The 17,747-nt window shown below is 43.1% G+C and overlaps 1 protein-coding gene across 1 annotated transcript in view; it reads left to right on the top strand.

Annotated features, from left to right (window-relative positions):
• Positions 1–17,747, top strand: part of SLC28A1 (solute carrier family 28 member 1) — a 37,954-nt gene that overhangs the window by 3,855 nt on the left and 16,352 nt on the right. Inside the window, exons 2-5 of the mRNA XM_053463139.1 lie at positions 282–352; positions 5,444–5,523; positions 5,710–5,801; positions 6,473–6,662. Of these exons, the coding sequence (XP_053319114.1) occupies positions 293–352; positions 5,444–5,523; positions 5,710–5,801; positions 6,473–6,662 (422 nt within the window). The 5' untranslated portion in view covers positions 282–292. The remainder of the gene's footprint in view (positions 1–281; positions 353–5,443; positions 5,524–5,709; positions 5,802–6,472; positions 6,663–17,747) is intronic.

Genomic DNA, 17,747 nt, shown 5'->3' with positions numbered 1-17,747 from the left:
AAATTCCTTTCTTTATTTCATGTTCTTGTAGGACTACAATAGAAATTGTCTGCATTTCATTATAAATTGCTAAGGTATGGTGTTGACTTTGATACAAATACTAAAGCAGAGGTATAAGCAGGGAAGGGGAAGGCTGTGCAAATTACATGAGTACATTATTAACTGAAATCACAAATTTGTGTACAAGCTATACATTTATAATATTGTCAGAATTTGTCTAAATTATATGTAGATTGTTATCCATGTAAATTATAAAATAGTGTATGTTTGTTGCTTTACAGCTACAGTAGACATGGAAATGAAGATTAAGGAAAATAAAGATGGGGTTATGAATGGAGCATTTTCAACAACGGTAAGATCATAAATGTTGAAGAACAAATTGCCAGTGCTCAGATCCAAACCTGTACATTGCCCAAATCACATAATCTAACCTGCTAAATTGAAGCACACCAAATCAAAGATCAAATGGATCAAAGATATCCATAGTATTTTTTCTGTTTATGTTTCTGAATTAAGTATAAATTGTATTCTTTCAATGTGGAACATCTCATAAGTATTGAAAGGTAGGTTAATTTATTTTTATTTTGAATATATCAGTTCACAGACATCCAGTGATATTCCTTGGCACATTCATTGCCATTACATTGGCATTGATCCTACACAGCAAAACTTTTTTTTGGATTTATTAAAATTAAATAAATGAATATATCGTGTGAAAGTACACCATCTTTGAATTCAATGGTTTTACGTATCACAACATAATAATGATCATCTGTTGCTTAGCAGGTTGTATTTATCTAAAAACTAGGTTAATACAACCTCATATGAACAACAGCACATGACTTATTACTCAGTGTCATGATTTATTCAATAAAAATAAGCCAAAATGGAGAAGCCACGTGTGAAAAACTAAGTGTAACAGGTTCACCAAGAGAGCTGTAATAACTCCCAGAGATCACCCAGATGTATCCTCCTGTTGTCCCCGAAATCACTTCCAGCACCAGACAGCATGCACACCTTGGAACCCTGCTATGTGTACCCAATAAGTAGACACAACTACCTTGAATTGAGTGCAGCAGGAATGAACAGTTTATTGTTGTAAAACATAGCCTCATATATCCACAGAACTGCATTAACATAAATTAACAGATGTATACAACCCAACCTTTAATCCACAGGCAGCAATCCTATTGATGTGATTAGTTACACAATGGAGTTCCTACCTGTGCTATCTTTGTTTCACAGCCAAGCTGGAGCCATCTCTGAGTACCTTGGGGCCCTGTATGACAGGTCATTCTGTCACACTAAGTACACCCTTCCTGCTTCCATAGAAATTAAGTTTCTAAGTCAACTGATTAACTGATCAACAGCAAGTGTGACCACCCCAATAAAACAGTGCAAAGTCCATCATTCTACAGTGAAAAAGATCTTCCCAGGATTGGACGTCCCAGCAAGGTCAGACCCTGCAATGCTCAGAGAGATTGCAAAAAAACCCAAGAGTTACATCTCAGACTTTACAGGCCTCAGCATTTTAAATGTTAAAGTTCCTGATAGTACAATTAGAAAAAGACTGAACAAGTACGATTTGTTTGGAATGGTTGCCAGGGAAAAGCCTCTTTTCTCAAAAAAAGAACATGGCAGGATGTCTAAGGTTTGAAAAGTTGCAACAAACCACAAGGCTTCTGGAACAATGTCCTTCGGAGAGATGAGACAAACGTAGAAATGTTTGGCCATAATGCAAAGCACCACATTGGCAAAAACCAAACACCTCTTACTGTCAAGCTGGGTGGGTGAGGGGTGATGATGTGGGATCACTTCGCAGCCACAGGACCTGGAAACCTTGTAGTCATTGAGTGGAGTACAAACTGTATACCAAAGTATTCTAGAGTCAAATGTGACGCCATCTGTTCGACAGCTAAAACTTGAATGAAATAGGATCATGCAACAGGACAATAATCCCAAGCACACCAGCACATCTACAACTGAATGTCTGAAAGACAAATAAAAGAATCAAGGTGTTACAATGGCCGCAAACCTCAATGAACAAATGGCGCAACATTGTAAGTGACGCAACATTGTAAAGAAGAGTGGGCCAAAATTCCTCCACATGTCCTGATGAAAGTCAGCAATGACTGAAACGTCGACTTGACTTTGTTTGAATAAAGAAAAGTTGTTAACTTGAATACCTAGAGTGCTGACCATCCTTTGAGAGTGCTTTATATATATATATATATATATATATATATATATATATATGTGTGTGTATATATATATATATATATATATATATATATGATAACTAAATTACATAAAAATTTAAGAAATCATTAAATTTTACTTAATTTATTATTATTAAATTATTAACATTATTACATAATAAATAATAATTTCAAGTGCACTTTTTTCAAGTTTTTTCAGCTTGGAAATTTGACATCTTGTCATCATGTGCCCATGTACTATTTGGGACATCTTTGAAACCGGCCAATTCAGTTTACCACCATATTTATGATAGCTAAACACCCCAGGGTATTTGAAATGGTGGTACTTTTAGTGCTCTAATTTTATGACCAGCCTTTGTCAAAATTTGTGGTAGTACATTTTTTTGTTTAAATTACAATCATAAACCTTGTTTCCTTCACAAGCCTAGTATCACAGCCATTAAATTCAGCCAAGCCGATATTTGCTAAATAACCACTATGATTAGCTTACATAAAATTCAGTGGGAAAGCGACAGAGCATGTGTAGGAAGTCTACGTTGGAAGTCTATTTAAGTAGGCATCTTGATTTTAGTAGATAAAAGCATGTGGGACAACTACAATGACTACCGTGTGACTGTGGATTTTTTGTATTTTGTTAATAGTTTGTATGATTTTTCAAAAAATACAATATTAATGACACAAAAGTTAACACGGTTTTTATAGCACTAAAAAATGTCAGACGGGGCTGAATCCAAGAAGATTCTGCTTTTAGTGGAGAGCATTTTGACTCCTTTATCTCCTTGATAAGAAAGTAAGGGACAGAGGCGTATCTACTGAAAATAGCGCCTATGGCAAGCACTGAAATTGCTCCCCTTTACTAGCCCCTGCTGCCCATATATATATATATATATATATATATTTATATATATATATATATTTGTCCCTGCTGCCGATAGCGGGTATAGATCAACACACAAACCCAGATCAATTGAAATTCACTTGTGATCTCAGCACTGAAGGTATATATCAAATAAACAGAATCAGACATACAAGTCCTGTATTTGCAGGTATACAATAATAATATATGAAACGTAGCATCGCAGGTATAGATCAACTGAATAAGACATATTAACCCTGTATTTGCAAGTACACAAAAATAATGTATGGAAACATAGCATAGCAGATATGGATCTAAAGAATAACACAAAAACCCATCTTTGCAGGTAAAGATCAATTGGAATTCACAAAAAACAGGGCATTAAAGGTATATTTAAAACCCCCTAAATTACAGGCATAGATCACAGGTTGCACACCCCAAAGCCAGCCCTGGCGTCCACACTGCCCACATAGAACCCGACTAGCACCCAGATAACACACATAAGATTTGCAATCTTTGTCCCCAAATAGCCCAGCACAAGTCAACTTTGTCCCCAAACAGTCCGGCCAGTGCCATCTTTGTCCCATATACACCCTGCCTGTGCCATCTTGGTCCCCAAGGCTCAAACCTCCTGCTAGTCCCATCTTTGCCCTTCCACAATTATACATCTATGATACACAAACACTTTTACAGTCACTCACTAATTCACACTTTAATTCAGACAACTCATCCACACATTAACTCATGCTCTCCCTCATTCACTCAATGCATCCACACATTAACTCATGCTCTCCCTCATTCAGGCAACTCATCCACACATTAACTCATGCTCTCCCTCATTCAGACAATACATTCACATATTAACTCATGCTCTCTCTCATTCACTCAATGCATCCACACATTAATGCACACTCTTTACTTATATCTACCCCCTCTCCCTCCCTCATCACTTTTTAACCCCCTCCCTCATCACTTTTTAACCCCCTCCCTCATCACTTTTTAACCCCCTCCCGCATCACTTTTTAACTCCCTCCCGCATCACTTTTTAACTCCCTCCCTCCCTTCCTCATCACTTTTTAACTCCCTCCCTTCCTCATCACTTTTTAACTCCCTCTCTCCCCCCTCTCACCTTGAAGTCCAGCGACGGGAGGACGATACTTCTGTCTTCCTGAACCGCTCGCTGGTGCCCGCTGCTTCACTGCTGAGCGCCGTAATATGACGTCATATTTCGGCGCCCAGCAGTGAAGCAGCGGGCACCAGCGAGCGGCTATTAAACGCTGTCTTCTTTTTTTTTTGATGCAGGAGAGAACGAGGGGCGCCGAGCGGTTGCTAGGCGCCCCTCTCTCTCCTCCGCATCAGTGTTTAAAAGCCGCTCGCTGGTGCCGGCATTTCATGCAGAGCGCCGCAAAATGCCGGCATATTGCGGCGCTCTGCATGAAATGCCGGCACCGGGACGGGGGTAGAGGGCTCGTGGAGGAGAATGAGGGGCGCCGAGCGGTTAATATATAATATATCTATAATAATTAATATATGTGAATCATGGTGTATGTGATATATATATATATATATATAATATATTTTATGTATATGTATTTTATATGTATATATATATATATATATATATATATATATATATATATATATACACCTGTTTGTGTAATCTATTTGGGGCCCCCTCTGCGCTTTTAATCACACGCGGCGGCGGACCGCGAACCGTGGTAGTGGAATTCAAAGATGGCTGCACGTGCCCTCTATTATATTGTTTGCCCAGGGCCCACCAGAGCCTTGAATCAGCCCTGCTTGTACATTTGGATTAGTATGAATTGGTAAATTCAGCGATTCGTATGAAGCCCTGAAAATGAGGCCAGATCTGCACGAATCAGTTTCAAAAAGCTCTGAATTTTGTCTGACTTTCAAGGGCGTACATTTTTTTCCTGAATGAAAAATGCCCCTGAATTTTCAGGCCTAACGGAATGGGCAGAGAAAGAAAATTATTTACAGAAACAGACCGAAAAAATTTTCAGGGTCCCATTTTTGTCCCATTTTTGTCCCATTTGCCAAGCCTAATGCCTTTGATACGGTTTAGATGCGTAACTCTCTTACTAGGGACATACTGGGGCCTGTCATCTAATGGTGCTTTATAAAACAGTAGCTTTGCAGCAATGTAGTCCTATATCACTATAACGCTAACATTGATTACACTAATGGTGAAATTACACTTCTCAGCCTCAATCACTACAGTTTTTACAGTTAATTGAAATTTAATACACTGAACTCATTAACACTATATTGACTGTTTAGCAAAATAGTGATTATAAACAAACAACTTGCATAGTTGGCATCTTATTAAGTCTGTGTGTACTTTTAGGAAGAAGGTGAGAATGTGGAGCGCAACTACGAAGTAGTAGTCGATGAACCACAAAGTAAAAGTAAATTGAGCTTCCAAAGGTGAGTAATCATGGCAAAATTTACCTGTAGTTGTTTCATATGTATTCTACATTAAATTGGTCTTATCGTATGTAACATCTTATATTCAGGATAGCTTAATGCCTATCCCATGCATGTTTAAATTATCTAATTATTGTAAAAGGAGTAAATATGTTGTGTTATTGTTTTTGTCCATTTGCTTTTTAGCAAAATGTCAAATCAATATGACGAAGTTGCAAGTTTTTGCAAACAACAATCACCGCTTCTGAAGCTCATTGCTATTGGAATCCTCTGTGTAGGTAATATAACTAAATATTCTGCACTGAAATCCACAAGTAGAGTATTAGCGTTACTTGTTTGTGATAAATAAAATAAATCCTGGTTATACATGTACAGTGTACATATAGAAGTCTTTTATTTATAACACTACTGGTACCTTGGCATACTTGGATGTGAGATTGTCTTCAGCCTCAAACTTTTCCTGTTCTTTAAGTCTGTTTAACTTAAGCCCCTTAACTTTTAACTTATGGTAAGCAAGCCTTCCATCGCGACACTTACAAAGCTAACCTTTGCTTTTTGACACTTGAGGTCATGCTTGGCTGTGTCCACCATATACCCTGAGTTTAGCAAATGTCCAATATTGACATTTATTTCTTCTTGAAACATGTCTTGGGTAGTAGTCATCGTTATTAAGCCCACAGTTCTTTTAAGAGTAAGTAAACTCTTACTACGTTAGTCCATCTATTTCTCTGCTAACTCATTTTCATACAAAGAACACACAGGGTGTTCTTGGTATGGTATAAATAATCTGCAACTTTCTTGGGCCATATTCCTTGAAATCCTCCTATAAAACAGATAAACTAATGCAGTTTTAGAGTTCAAACAGATCAGGTTTTTTGCCATTATCTCAGCAAATTATGAATTGTCATCCATCACTTTTGTCTGTAATTCATTGTTCTGCATTCTCCAGGCTATGCTGCCTACTTCATTGCAGCCTGTGTACTGAACTTTCAACGTGCCCTGGCACTGGTGGTTATCACATGTGTGGTGCTTTTCTTCATTGTCTATGACCTGATCATGAAACTCTTTGGGAAGAAAATTAAAAAAATGCTAAGTCCTGTTGGAATGTTCTTGAAGAGGAATAAAAAATGGATAACCTGGTGAGTAATACTACCAAGACTTTGTTAAAGGCTATTTTGTTTGCTGTAAGCGGCCCTGTAAATGTATTATTTTTGTAGGAATAATCTTTCACCTATTTTTTAAATTAACTTTGGAGTAAATGTGTATGAAAATCAAAAATAATTTTTTTACAATAACTGTAGAACACTTTTAGAATTATCTTATGTATTATAGCATTACTGTCCAGGAATGGCTGCCAATTTACATGATATAACAGTATGGTTGAATGTGAGGACTTTTTTGTTATTTCAGGACCCTCCATGTTATAATGCAGGACATATTGTTTTTAACATCTGTTCGAGATGAATAATATATCCACCAGTGAGAAGGCATTCTGTGGTGTAATAAGGAGCTTGACTTAATCATATGTCTTAACCTTAATTGTTTGTTTAATTGATGGTTATAGTTGGATGGTTTGCAATTCAAATTCTCAACTGCGTCTTCAAAAAAATCTACTAAGTGATTCAATTGGATGTCCAAGTTTTAGCACTATTTAAATTAATGTATTTTTACATGTACATTTCATACCATGAAAAAAAAAACTTATAAAAACTTAATATGAAAAAGAATAACATAGGGCACGCTGTACAAATCTGAAGTTAAAAACTCAGAACTTAAGGGGATTTGTCCCCTTAGGGTTAATTGCTTACTTGTGAGCAGTAGCGTACCTAAGGGGGGGGGGCAGGAGTGTGGTCCGAGCAGCACTGGGGCCGCGCAGATGTCTATGCAGCCCACCATCAATGTCTGGCCCAGTATATAGTGATATGAGTTATGCTGTACCATATCTATTCAGCAAATGTTATTTATTTAAACGTAATAAATGTATAAGTTAAAACTCTAGTTTGTTCTAGTTTACATACAGTTTACAAATTTGTCAAGTTAATATTATTACTAGACTTGGGCACCAGGGGGCTCTTCGTGTTCGTCTTCGTGCTCGTCTTCGGGGAAAAAAAAATCTTCGTATTCCGCGAATATTCGCCCGTTCCTGTCTTCTCTTCGGGCGAATATTCGCGGACATTCTTCGTGCTCGTTTAATCTTCGTTTTCCTCCTGGTTGCCTAGCAGGGGTTAATACGGGGTTAATAACACATCACAGCAGCAGCAGCTGCCGTGAAGGTACGTGTGTGCAGCTCTATTGGTCGTTTCGGCAGGGGGCTGGTCTGGCATCAACGAGTGAATTGCAGAACTGCAGAATGCACTTCATTCGTTGATGGCAGGCGAGCCCCCTGCCGAAACGACCAATAGAGTTGCACACACATACCGAGGTGTACTGTCCATAGATGTTTAATAAAAGAATAGGGAATATTTTACATTTTTAAATTGATTTTGGACCACTTTACATGCCTAACATTTGCTACCTATTTACAATGGCATACTTTGCAACAACCCAACTTACTTATTGGACAGGACTGGAAAATAGCAGGACTGTCCACCAAAATCTTGGGTGTGTTGGCAGGTATGCTGATGGAAAAATGTTGGACAAGAACTAAAAAATAGCTTAGGGTTAATGTACGGTTATGTTTAAGATTAGTAGCAGTGCACTGGTTTGGTTAAAGATGGATTATGTCTAAATAATAATAATTTAATTTTAATGTTTTTTTTTAAAAAAAAAATAGGGGTTTATTTAAATGTATTTTAAAGTTAGATTTATTATTTAGTACTTGATTATATTTATTAAATGTTTATAGTAGCGTTACCTACCGAGCTATAACTACCTATGTGTATTTGCATTTTGCATACCTAGTTTAGCTAAATTAGATGGGACAGGACTGGAAAAAAGCAGGACTGTCCCTGAAAAAGTTGGGTCTGTTGGCAGGTATGTGGATGGAAAAATGTTATAGGGTGAAGTGTGAGTTATAGTGTTAATGTAATGCTATTAGTGAGTGAAGGCCAGGGCAAATAACAAGGAAAAGGTCCTTGTGTTTTGTGCATTGTAAGTGTGTGTGTATGTGTGTTATGTGTGATGTCACTGTGTGTTATATGTGTTATATGTGTTATTGTGTGTGTTATGTTTGGTTGGTTGTGTATCAGAAGGAAAATAATGAAATGGAAAAGGAAATGGGAAAGGCAAATGAGTGGGCAATTGGCGACCCGCTCACCTGTTTCACCCCAGGGCAAAGCACCCAAACACTGTCAGTCTTAGACGTTTGGCAGCAGACTTCCAGAGCTCAGACACAAGGCCCTAGCGTAAGCTGGCCACTCCGGCGGAGGTAGCAGGCGTTGCCACACCGCAAACAGAGGCAGCCAGGGGGGAGAAACTGCCCTTACCATTAGGGACATTTTGGGTATGACTCTAGCCAGGAAGCGAACTGGCAGAGAAGAGATGCTGGCACCACCACCAGCAGCAGCATTGAAAAGGCGAATGAGTGGGCAATTGGCGACCCACTCACCTGTTTCACCCCAGGGCAAAGCACCCAAACACTGTCAGTCTTAGACGTTTGGCAGCAGACTTCCAGAGCTCAGACACAAGGCCCTAGCGTAAGCTGGCCACTCCGGCGGAGTTAGCAGGCGTTGCCACACCGCAGACAGAGGCAGCCAGGGGGGAGAAACTGCCCTTACAATTAGGGACATTTTGGGCATGACTCTAGCCATGAAGCGAACTGGCAGAGAAGAGATGCTGGCACCACCACCACCACCAGCAGCATTGAAAAATTGGAAAGGCGAATGAGAGGGCAATTGGCGACCCGCTCACCTGTTTCACCCCAGGGCAAAGCACCCAAACACTGTCAGTCTTAGACGTTTGGCAGCAGACTTCCAGAGCTCAGACACAAGGCCCTAGCGTAAGCTGGCCACTCCGGCGGAGGTAGCAGGCGTTGCCACACCGCAGACAGAGGCAGCCAGGGGGGAGAAACTGCCCTTACAATTAGGGACATTTTGGGCATGACTCTAGCCAGGAAGCGAACTGGCAGAGAAGAGATGCTGGCACCACCACCACCACCACCACCACCAGCAGCATTGAAAAATTGGAAAGGCGAATGAGAGGGCAATTGGCGACCCGCTCACCTGTTTCACCCCAGGGCAAAGCACCCAAACACTGTCAGTCTTAGACGTTTGGCAGCAGACTTCCAGAGCTCAGACACAAGGCCCTAGCGTAAGCTGGCCACTCCGGCGGAGGTAGCAGGCGTTGCCACACCGCAGACAGAGGCAGCCAGGGGGGAGAAACTGCCCTTACAATTAGGGACATTTGAGGCATGACACTAGCCAGGAAGCGAACTGGCAGAGAAGAGATGCTGGCACCACCACCAGCAGCAGCATTGAAAAGGCGAATGAGTGGGCAATTGGCGACCCACTCACCTGTTTCACCCCAGGGCAAAGCACCCAAACACTGTCAGTCTTAGACGTTTGGCAGCAGACTTCCAGAGCTCAGACACAAGGCCCTAGCGTAAGCTGGCCACTCCGGCGGAGGTAGCAGGCGTTGCCACACCGCAAACAGAGGCAGCCAGGGGGGAGAAACTGCCCTTACCATTAGGGACATTTTGGGCATGACTCTAGCCAGGAAGCGAACTGGCAGAGAAGAGATGCTGGCACCACCACCAGCAGCAGCATTGAAAAGGCGAATGAGTGGGCAATTGGCGACCCACTCACCTGTTTCACCCCAGGGCAAAGCACCCAAACACTGTCAGTCTTAGACGTTTGGCAGCAGACTTCCAGAGCTCAGACACAAGGCCCTAGCGTAAGCTGGCCACTCCGGCGGAGGTAGCAGGCGTTGCCACACCGCAGACAGAGGCAGCCAGGGGGGAGAAACTGCCCTTACCATTAGGGACATTTGATTCATGACACTAGCCAGGAAGCGAACTGGCATCGAAGAGACACTGGCACCACCACCAGCAGCAGCAGCAGCAGAATTGGGAAAGGCGAATGAGTGGGCAATTGGCGACCCACTCACCTGTTTCACCCCAGGGCAAAGCACCCAAACACTGTCAGTCTTAGACGTTTGGCAGCAGACTTCCAGAGCTCAGACACAAGGCCCTAGCGTAAGCTGGCCACTCCGGCGGAGGTAGCAGGCGTTGCCACACCGCAGACAGAGGCAGCCAGGGGGGAGAAACTGCCCTTACCATTAGGGACATTTGATTCATGACACTAGCCAGGAAGCGAACTGGCATCGAAGAGACACTGGCACCACCACCAGCAGCAGCAGCAGAATTGGAAAAGGCGAATGAGTGGGCAATTGGCGACCCACTCACCTGTTTCACCCCAGGGCAAAGCACCCAAACACTGTCAGTCTTAGACGTTTGGCAGCAGACTTCCAGAGCTCAGACACAAGGCCCTAGCGTAAGCTGGCCACTCCGGCGGAGGTAGCAGGCGTTGCCACACCGCAAACAGACGCAGCCAGAGGGGAGAAACTGCCCTTACCACTAGGGACATTTTGGGCATGACTCTAGCCAGGAAGCGAACTGGCAGAGAAGAGATGCTGGCACCACCACCAGCAGCAGCATTGAAAAATGGGAAAGGCGAATGAGTGGGCAATTGGCGACCCACTCACCTGTTTCACCCCAGGGCAAAGCATCCAAAGACTGTCAGTCCTTGGCGTTTGGGAGCGGACTTCCAGAACTCAGACACAAGGCCCTAGCGTAAGCTGGCTACATTGGCGGAGGTAGCAGGCGTTGCCACACCGCAGCAAGTGCAACCAGGGGGGAGAAACTGCCCTTACCATAAGGGACATTTAAGGCATGACACTAGCCAGGAAGCGAACTGGCAGAGAAGAGATGCTGGCACCACCAGCAGCAGCAGCAGCAGCAGCATTGGAAAAGGCAAATGAGTGGGCAATTGACGACCCGCTCACCTGTTTCACCCCAGGGCAAAGCATCCAAAGACTGTCAGTCCTTGGCGTTTGGGAGCAGACTTCCAGAACTCAGACACAAGGCCCTAGCGTAAGCTGGCTACATTGGCGGAGGTAGCAGGCGTTGCCACACCGCAGCAAGTGCAACCAGGGGGGAGAAACTGCCCTTACCATAAGGGACAATTAAGGCATGACACTAGCCAGGAAGCGAACTGGCAGAGAAGAGAGACACTGGCACCACCACCAGCAGCAGCAGCATTGGGAAAGGCGAATGAGTGGGCAATTGACGACCCGCTCACCTGTTTCACCCCAGGGCAAAGCATCCAAACACTGTCAGTCCTTGGCGTTTGGGAGCGGACTTCCAGAACTCAGACACAAGGCCCTAGCGTAAGCTGGCTACACCGGCGGAGGTAGCAGGCGTTGCCACACCGCAGCAAGTGCAACCAGGGGGGAGAAACTACCCTTACCATCAGGGACATTCGAGGCATGACACTAGCCAGGAAGCGAACTGGCATTGAAGAGAGACACTGGCACCACCACCAGCAGCAGCAGCAGCATTGGGAAAGGCGAATGAGTGGGCAATTGACGACCCGCTCACCTGTTTCACCCCAGGGCAAAGCATCCAAGCACTGTCAGTCCTTGGCGTTTGGGAGCAGACCTACAGAACTCAGACACAAGGCCCTAGCGTAAGCTGGCTACACCGGCGGAGGTAGCAGGCGTTGCCACACCGCAGCAAGTGCAACCAGGGGGGAGAAACTACCCTTTCCATTAGGGACATCTGAGGCATGATTTCAGCCAGGAAGCGAACTGGCAAAAGATACTGGCACCACCACCAGCAGCAGCGTTGGAAACGGAAAAAGGTGAATGAGTGGGCAATTGACGACCCACTCACCTGTTTCACCCCAGGGCAAAGCATCCAAAGACTGTCAGTCCTAGGCGTTTGGGAGCGGACTTACAGAGCTCAGACACTAGGCCCTAGCGTAAATTGGCTACACCAGCGGAGGTAGCAGGCATTGCCACACCGCAGCAAGTGCAACCAGGGGGAGAAACTACCTTAAACATTAGAGAGAAAAAATTTAACTTTCCAAGCTAAGAGCTGGGTAACCCAATTTGGGCAGATTGAATTTAAGAAAGGCAATCTGCTCCATGAGATGAGGTGCCATGCGTGAGCGCTGTGGACTCAGTATGTTTCCAGTCATAGAAAACACGCGCTCACTTTGAACAGTGGTTGGCGGACATGATAGAAGCTGCTGCGCAACCCATGAGAGTGCAGGCCACACACTCTTCTTTTCATCCCAGTAGCTAAGAGGATCAACATTAGGAGCAGAAGGAACTTCACAGAGGTAAAGTTTGACCATTTCAGCAGCACTACTCTCCTTTCTGCTGCTAGCTCTGTCAGATGGTCCAACTATACTGCCAAGTGCCTCTTCCCAAAACGCAGCTGCTCCACTCAGCTGTGTTGTGCTGCTTGTGGCACTGCTGCTGATGCTGCTGCTAGGGGTAGCAGACCACATCATCTCTTCCTCCTCCTGCACCTCACCCTCCTCGGACAGCATTCCCATTTTACGCTGCCAGTCACGCACCTTGTTGACCAATTGCTCCCGGTAGCTACTGAGAACATTGAATTTCAAAGCTAGCTTTCCCTTAATTCTTGGATCACAAAGGCACGCTAGCATCATTTCGGGACTCTCTTCCATTCGCTTGCGAAGGTGTACTTTTAGCAGATCCTTCAGCTTCCTGACTATGGCTGCTACGTCAGGATGTAGAGTGCCACCTTGAACAGCCTCACGGTTTCCAAGGAACACATCCATCTTGCTGCCTAGATGGGAGAACACTGGGATTACCTGGGCCAGACTGGCAGTGTTTGAGCTTAAATTTTCTGTGGCATCCCTGAATGGTTTAAGGACTGCCACTAGCTGGGCGATCACTGTCCAATCCTCCCTATTCAATGGAGAGGTAATCCCAATATTGTGCTCTGAGGCAAGATTATGGATTGCCCTCTGCTGCTCCAAAATCCTCTCTAGCATGTCTAACGTGGAGTTCCACCGTGTACTGACATCCTGATGTAGGCAGTGTACGGGAAGACCTGACCTCTCTTGCTCTTCCCTCAAAAGTTGGCTAGCCTTAACACTATGGTGAAAGTGCCCAGCGATCTTTCTGCAGCGGGACAGAACTACTGCTGCCACATTAGTTCCTTCTGACATTGCTGCCTTCACTACAAGATGGATGATGTGGGCTGCACAGCGCACACCAACAATATGACCATCTCGCAGCGCTTTCACCATATTGGCACCTCCGTCAGTTACCACAAAACCAACTTCAACATTGGTGCCCGCCTCTGCTCCCACCCAAAGGCTAAACATTTTCCTAATCGCATGCAGAATATTTTGGGAAGTGTGCTTTTCATCCATCACTTCTGCATGGAGAAGGAATGATCGGTAGCCTGCTGCAGCAACTTCCTTAGACACTGGGCTGCCACCAGTGTGCTGTCAAAGAAAGAAAGGCATGCTGGGCGCTAGGTGCACTCCACAAATCTGTAGTGAAATGAACACACTGACCAGCAGCCTTGGAAAGCTCCTCTTTCACTGCTGCAACACAGGACCGATACAGCGAGGGGACAATGTTCCTGCTGAAAGTGGAACGTGACGGAACTGTGTATTGTGGAGCCACAGCCGCCATCAATTGTTTGAAAGGCTCCCCTTCAATCATAGAGAAGGATGCCCCTCCAACAGCAATGAACTGACCAATAAGTCGCGTTACTTTATTGGCCTGCTGTTTGGGCATCGTTCTCTTGGAGTGGAATGCCCCAAATTCTTCCAGGGTGGGCTGGGCATGCAGTGCTCCAACCTGCCTTGGTCTCTGGCTGCCAGCACTAGTTGCTGCTGCTGCTATTGGCTCAGAAGAAGAAGCTGTTGGGGTTTTTCCACGGCCACCAGCTATGCTGCCTGCACTAAGTTTTACCTCTGCATCTTTCCCCAATAGCACAGCGTTGTGTTGAGTGCTGAGGTGATGCTTCATGCTAGCACTGGTAAAATGGCCAGACACTTTCCCTCTGCTTATTAGCTTCCCACAATGTTTGCACTTTCCATAGCGCCCTTCTTCAACATTTTCAAAGTGCTCCCAAATTGGGGCGCGCATAGCCTTGGAGTGTGCCTTGGGTGCTGCTCTTACTGCTCGGGGTGGATGAACAGGGGCAGAACTAGTGGTGGTGGGACTGGTGGTAACAGTACTGGCCATAGTGGGACTGCTAATTGCTTTAGATTTGCTAGGTTTTGCTGCTGCTGCTGGTGGTGGTGATGGTGATGATCGTAGCGGAGAAGGTGGAGGCTCAGGGGAAAATTGTGCACTAGTCATTTGGACACTGCTCCCTGAGGAATCTGATTCCTGACCACTCATCTCCTCTACTTCCTCTGGCTCATAGTCTAGCTCTTCATTAGCCAGATCGAATGGAATTCCTGCTAGGCTGGAGCTAAGACTGATATCGTCGTGAGACTCGTGACTAGTAGTAGTGCGAGCAGGAAGAATAGACTCTGCACTTGGCCTCTCAGTCTCAGGCTCCTCTGCTACCTCGCTAGGTGGAGTTCCACTATGTGTAGCCCTCTCTCTAACTGTCTTTACAAAAATTTTGTAAGGACTTGGTGGCTTGCTAGAGGTACTAGGAGGACATGGCGTGGCGGTACCAGTGGGAACAGTAGGCGCTGCACTAGTGGTGGTAGAGGCGGTAGAGGTGGGGGTGGTGGTGGTGGTTTTCCCTACAAAGGAATGAGATCGCTTTGGTTTGGGACCCCTCTGAGTCTTGCTGCTAATTTGGCTCTGCTTGGTACCTTGCATGCTGCTGGTGGATGGGGAAGATGCTGCTTGGGGCAAAAGGCACTTCTTTTTAGTCACTGGGCTGGTACTACTTGTGCTACCCTTTAACTTTGAACGTGCTTCTGGTGCTTTAGGCTTTCCGTAAAAAACCATAGAGCTTGTGGGCCTAGCCGCACTACTACTGCCTGCTTTTGGTGCCTTTCCTTTACTTGATGATCCTTCAAGCAATGCTTCCCCAAATGATAAGCGAGAGCTTGGCCTACTTGGCCGACTAGACTGACGCAAAGGCTGCATCTTAGAACTGGTGGTGGTGCTGCTGGTGGTGGTGGTGGTGGTGGTGGTAGATGGAGCTTGTCCCTCCTTAGTCCCAAAAGGAGGATCCATTTCAAATTTTGTGTTGTGTGTGTAGTGTAGTGTAGTGTAGTGTAGTGTTTAAAAAACTATAAAAAAAAATAAAAAAATAAAAATAAAAAAAAGGAAAAACGAATTAAAGACAAAAAAATTAGAGGAAGTTCTCTTCAGTGCTACTGCTTAAAAAGTAAAACTATGCACTACTGCACTGTGCTGTGTGCAATCTGCCAAAATCCTAAAGTTATTTAAATTATTAACTCAAGATTAACTATTTAATAACTAGCAGTATTTTATTTTTAATTTGAATTTACACGGGCCTAAGAGCTTAGCCTACTACTATGCTAGCCTAAAGCTATATTTCCTTACTATAAGTCTACCTCTAGGCAGACGCTCTCAAACCCACTAAGCTAAAGTGAGGTTAAATCAGATTCAGTATATGATTTATTAATTAATATTAAGTTATATAATATTAATAGATTAGAACTAATTTACTTATATATTATGTATTATAGATAGAAGAATATAGATTATGAATTAGAATTTAGAATTAGAATTACTTATATTATAGATTATGAATTAGAATATTATTATTTATAATATATTATAGATTAAGATTAAAGAAGATTAGAATTATTTTAGTACTACAGCTAGTAGCTTGAAGCTTTGCTTAGTACAGCTCGTCACAGTCAATTTTTCTTGAAAAGAATTAGAAATAAAATAAAATGTCACAGCAAAACAGTTATCTTCACTGCTTGCTGCACTCACTAGCCCAACAAGTTCACTTCACTGATGGACTGAGGTGAGCAAAACACTAAGGGTACTTTTAATAAAATTGAAATAAAATGTAAAATAAATGAGAAAATCTTTGCAAAACAGTTAACGTCACTGCTTGCTGATCAAAAAAAAACACAGCACTTATGCGGCTGCACTCACTAGCCCAACAAGTTCACTTCACTGATGGACTGAGGTGAGCAAAACAAATGAAATAAAATGAAAGATTAATTAAGAAAAATTGACTTGGTCTCTTACTGTTGCTAAAACAAAGCACAAACTATAGAGCTGCAGCACCAGTACTAATAAGATTAGCTGAACTATACGCTAGTAGTAATTAATTAATATTATTACTTTTATTTATAGCTAATTTAATTAACTATTAAGATAAGAAAGAATTAGAGAATTATTGATATTACTGATTTTAGATTAGACACTAGTAGATGTTCTGAATGTCTACAGTACACTCTACACTAGTATACTATTACTAACTATAACTGACAAATATATATATAATTTTATAATGAATTCAATTATTAATTATATTAATTAATATTACTGATTTTAAATTAGACACTAGTAGATGAATGTCTACAGTACACTCTACACTAGTATACTATAGTATATATATATATGACTGACAAATATATATATATATATAATATTATAATGAACTATTAAATTATAGATTCTATTAAATTGTAATTTATAAATTCTATTTAATTTATTTAAGCAGGACAGGCAATAGGCACTAGTGCCAGCCCAGGGCAAGGGCACCCCAGTGCCACTGAGGCACTGGGTGCACTGTCAACTCAACAGCACTTACACTAAAGTTGATGACAAATTAATTTTAAAAAAATTAAATTAATCAAATTATTATTATTAAATATATTAATTAAGTAGCACTGAAGTGAGGATGAAGTACACAGTGAGAAATGGCAGGCTAAGGCTTACCAGTCTCACACAGAAAAGAACAATCTCTGTCTGTAACGCTCGGATGCAGCACAGCAGTGTTGCCAAAGCAGTCACAGCGAAAAATGAATGGATCTCTCAGGCAAGCTCTGGTCTTATAAAGGCGCCTTCAGAATTCAAAAAACAGCAGCACAGGCATTGGACGAGACCCTTAGCGTTACGTCACAAGAGTGAGCTGATTGGACAGACGAGGATCAGCTCACTCCTGTTTGAAATTTTGGCGGTTGCGCGGCAAAAACGAAGACGATCACGAAGAATCTTCGATTCTTCGTGATTGTGAGTCTTCGTCTTCGCCTACGGTTTGCCGGCACTGTATTCTGTTCTACGTTCCTTCGGAACGAACAAAAAAACGGCCTCTTCGTGCTCGTTTTCATGTTCGCCCG

Source organism: Spea bombifrons, chromosome 4, assembly GCF_027358695.1.
Source record: "Spea bombifrons isolate aSpeBom1 chromosome 4, aSpeBom1.2.pri, whole genome shotgun sequence".
NCBI classification, from domain to species: domain Eukaryota; kingdom Metazoa; phylum Chordata; class Amphibia; order Anura; family Pelobatidae; genus Spea; species Spea bombifrons.
This window is presented reverse-complemented; position numbering and strand designations above follow the sequence as displayed.